The sequence below is a fragment of the Parus major genome, unplaced genomic scaffold (assembly GCF_001522545.3).
Source record: "Parus major isolate Abel unplaced genomic scaffold, Parus_major1.1 Scaffold1011, whole genome shotgun sequence".
Lineage (NCBI taxonomy): Eukaryota > Metazoa > Chordata > Aves > Passeriformes > Paridae > Parus > Parus major.
In genome coordinates, this window is record NW_015379885.1 from 1 (window position 1) to 3,443 (window position 3,443).

General features: G+C 50.3%; 1 protein-coding gene across 1 annotated transcript; it reads right to left on the bottom strand.

The window, feature by feature from the left end:
• Positions 1 to 1,151: 1,151 nt before the first annotated feature.
• On the bottom strand, positions 1,152 to 2,884 carry LOC117243834 (UPF0746 protein DDB_G0281095-like; the record flags this gene model as incomplete). The annotated part of the gene is made up of 2 exons (XM_033511806.1): positions 1,152 to 1,518; positions 2,319 to 2,884. Coding segments are annotated over 2 exons (729 nt in total), but the record flags the coding sequence as incomplete, so codon positions are not given.
• Between the last annotated feature and the right edge of the window lie 559 nt (positions 2,885 to 3,443).

A 3,443-nucleotide genomic window follows, 5' to 3' on the forward strand; every position in this document is an offset into this window, starting at 1 on the left:
GCATTCACTGCAGTGCCGCTGAGTTCTTGCTTTGGGACCAAAAACGCCGGTTCGGCCAGAGGATTCCTCAATCCTCAGACCCGGGACTTTTTTTTAATTTCTTTTTTTTCCCTCACCCATTATCCCTTCCTCCCCTTGTTCTTTTCCCTTAATAAACACCCTAGTTTATTTGAACCCCAAAGTTGTGTCTTTTTCCTCACAGTAACTCAAATAACATTTCATAGGGAGAAACTCCTATGTCTTTTCTTGGAGCAGTTCTGATCCATAATGATGCTAATCTGGTTTCAATCATTAATTTGGCAATGTGGTTATTAAGGATAGCATTCATTCTCCCCATACATTCAAAGTTTTGAGAGTACCACGGGGTATGAAATTTCCAATTTATGTCAAATGCAACACACAGAATGTACAATTTTTGAAGGAAAGTGTGTTCTCTTATCTGAGTTCATTCTTTCAATTATCCCAATGTCTGGAAATGATTTGTTCTAATAGCATCTTAGCCACTTTGGAGGTAGCTGCAGTTGAAGCAGGAAAGGCTTCTGCCCGCCCAGTGGGTGAGGTGATCAATTGTTACAAGAAGGTATTTCCATCTCAGTATTTTGGGGAACTCAGTGTGGTCTATCTGCATATTTTGAAAGGATCTAAGGACTAGGTCTCTTCCCTCACTAGGGTGTTTTCTCATCACTTTCTTATTTATCTTGTAACAAATGGAGCATTGTTCAGTCACTATTTGGCTGCCGTATAGAATGCCTCACAGCAACAAGTTCTTAAGAATTGATCACACAGTGCTTGAGCTGTCCCAGTGTATTCCTTGGTGTAGCTTAATTAAAATTTCTCCAGCAATTGCTTTATTCATTATTTGCCTCCCTTCCCTGCCCAGCTGCGACTGGAACTACACCGAAGGGAAAGTGCCTGCAGCCGAGAGAAGGCTGTGGTTTGGTATTTGGTTCTGTTTGTTGTTGCTGCCAGCGTTGTTTGTTTGCCTTGTTGCACATACTAGTAAAGAAGTGTTGCTCCTTTTCCCATATCTTTGCCTGAAGGGCCCTTAATTTCAAAGTTATAATAATTTGGAGGGAAGGGGGTCACATTCTCCATTCCAGAGAGGTCAGGCAGACACCTGTCTTTGCAATCAAAACAGGATGACAACGATCTGTGAACACCTCTTTAATGAAGAGTGATTAATAGTTAATTACCAATTAACTAACAACTGGTTAGTTAAATGATAATTCAGAGGTGTCCACTGGAGCTTGGGAGGGTGGCTGCAGAGGTCTCAGGTAGGAGGTGGGAGACCATCAGCAGCAGAAAAACAAGATGTTGCCAGCTCCTGCTGTATGCTCCAGCTGACACAAATGCCTTCACTCGGGTGTTGGCTGCCAGCGCACCTGCTTCTTGGGTCTCTGGCCTTCCTCTGCCTGCCGTAAGGCAGAGCGTTTCTCTCTATCAAAACTCTTCTGATCCCGGGCTCTGCCCTTCAGAATCACCCGCACCCTCCTGCGACTCGGCTCCAGGTTAGGAATGCTGGGGAGAAAGGGACTGGTATTAGCCAGATGAACATTTCCAGGCAGACGCTTTTCTGTTTCCTTGCAGAGCACGCAGTGTTGCATCCTCTCTCTGTGCAAGCAGTGAGCAGCAAATGAAACAACTGCACTCACTCCTTGGAGGCTGCAGAGGTGCAAGGGCAGGAACACAACCAATTAAGTGCCTGGGGACCAGCTACAGTACAGGGGGCTCGTGTAGAGAAGCAGGCCTTGCTTGTCCCAAAAGGAAGCAGAGCTAGGGACTGGCTTCTTCCTGGATCTCTTGTTTCAGATTTTGCAACCCTGCAGGAGCTTAATGTTTCATACAGTGTCTTTTGCCAGTGTCTCCCTACCAAGGCCAGATGATGCTCTTTCTGTGCTCCTGTGGGGGCTTCTGCTGCCTCTCTGGGGCTGCTTGTCTCCAGGCCCACCTCCCCATCCCAGTCAGAGGGACTGAAGGGAGGGCGTTAGGGGATGAACCAGGCTGTGCTTGGTGATGCCCAGCAATAGCACAAGAGGCAACGGGCAGAACCTGAACAGGAAATTCCTCCACCTGAACTTGAGGAAGAACGTCTTTCCTGTGTAGGAGACAGTTGCCCAGAGAGGGTGTGGAGTGTCCCTCACTGGAATTATTGCAGAGCCCTCTGGACACAGCTCTGTGCCACGTGCTCTGGGATGGCCCCGCTTGAGCAGGGAGGTGGGAGCAGATGACCTCCTGTGGTCCCTTCTACCCTGTCCCACCCTGTGATTCAGTGGTAGCCATCAGAAGTGTGAGTTGGCAAGTACGTAGACGTTTCCCACCTGCACAGCATGGTGATCTCAAAGTTCCCCACACACTTTGGGGAGAACAGCACTTGGAAGGTCTGCTGCCGGCCAGGAGCGATGGTGCCGTGGTCGGGGTTGATAGAGAACAGGGGCACATCATGGATGATGTCTGGGAAGATTTCCAGGGAGGAACTGACAGGCTCCAGAGAGAGCTGCTTTTGCTTTGAGCGGCGTAGCTTCTTGGAACGGTCCTGCTGCTTGGACTGCTTCTCCTTGGAATCCTGCTGCTGCTTGGACTGCTCCTGCTGCTGCTGCTCAGGCTGCTGCTGCTGCTGCTCGGACTGCTGCTGCTGTTGCTCGGACTGCTGCTGCTGTTGTTCAGGCTGCTGCTGCTCAGAAGGCTGCTGCTGCTGCTGCTGAGAGAGGTGCCGTTCTTTGGAGCGGCGATGCTTCTTGGAATGCTTCTTCTGCTTGGAATCCAGCTGCTCCTCCTCAGAAAGCTGCTGCTGCTCAGAAGGCTGCTCTTGTGCAGAAGGCTGCTGCTGCTCAGACTCGTGCTGCTGCTCGGAATCCTGTGGCTGCTGCTGCTCGGAATCCTGCTGCTGCTCGGAATCCTGCTGTTGCTTGGAATCCTGCTGCTGCTCAGACTCCTGCTGCTTCTGCTGCTGCTCAGACTCCTGCTGCTGCTTGGCAAGCTCCTGTAGGCGCCGCAGCTCAGAAGGATGGATCTCAAAAGGATGGTCCTGCTGCCACCAGAAAAGATTCACCAGCTTTTTGCGCTTCCTTACAACTGGAGTAGAGAGGAACCGACCTGTAGAGAGGGAGAGGACACCATTCAAAGACAAAATCCTATGTTCCCAGCAACTCTGCCTCCTGCAGCACATAGGTAGAAGAGAGCTGGGATGCACTTTGAGCATCTCTGGCCAAGTACTTTATTCTAGCAGAAAACAGTGTCTGGGAGCAGGGTCTCTGCCTGCAGCACACACTCCAGTGCCAAAGCAGGAGTTGGTTTTAGACAGTGACTTTGCAGCTGCCCTGGAGTGGGGAACTGCACACAGACAGTGGCTGCAGGGCAGCTCACTCGTTACACCATTGCTCTCCCCAGTCTCAGACTTCTCAAAGCAATGACCTGATGTCCCCCCTCCCAGTCCTGAGCCAGCA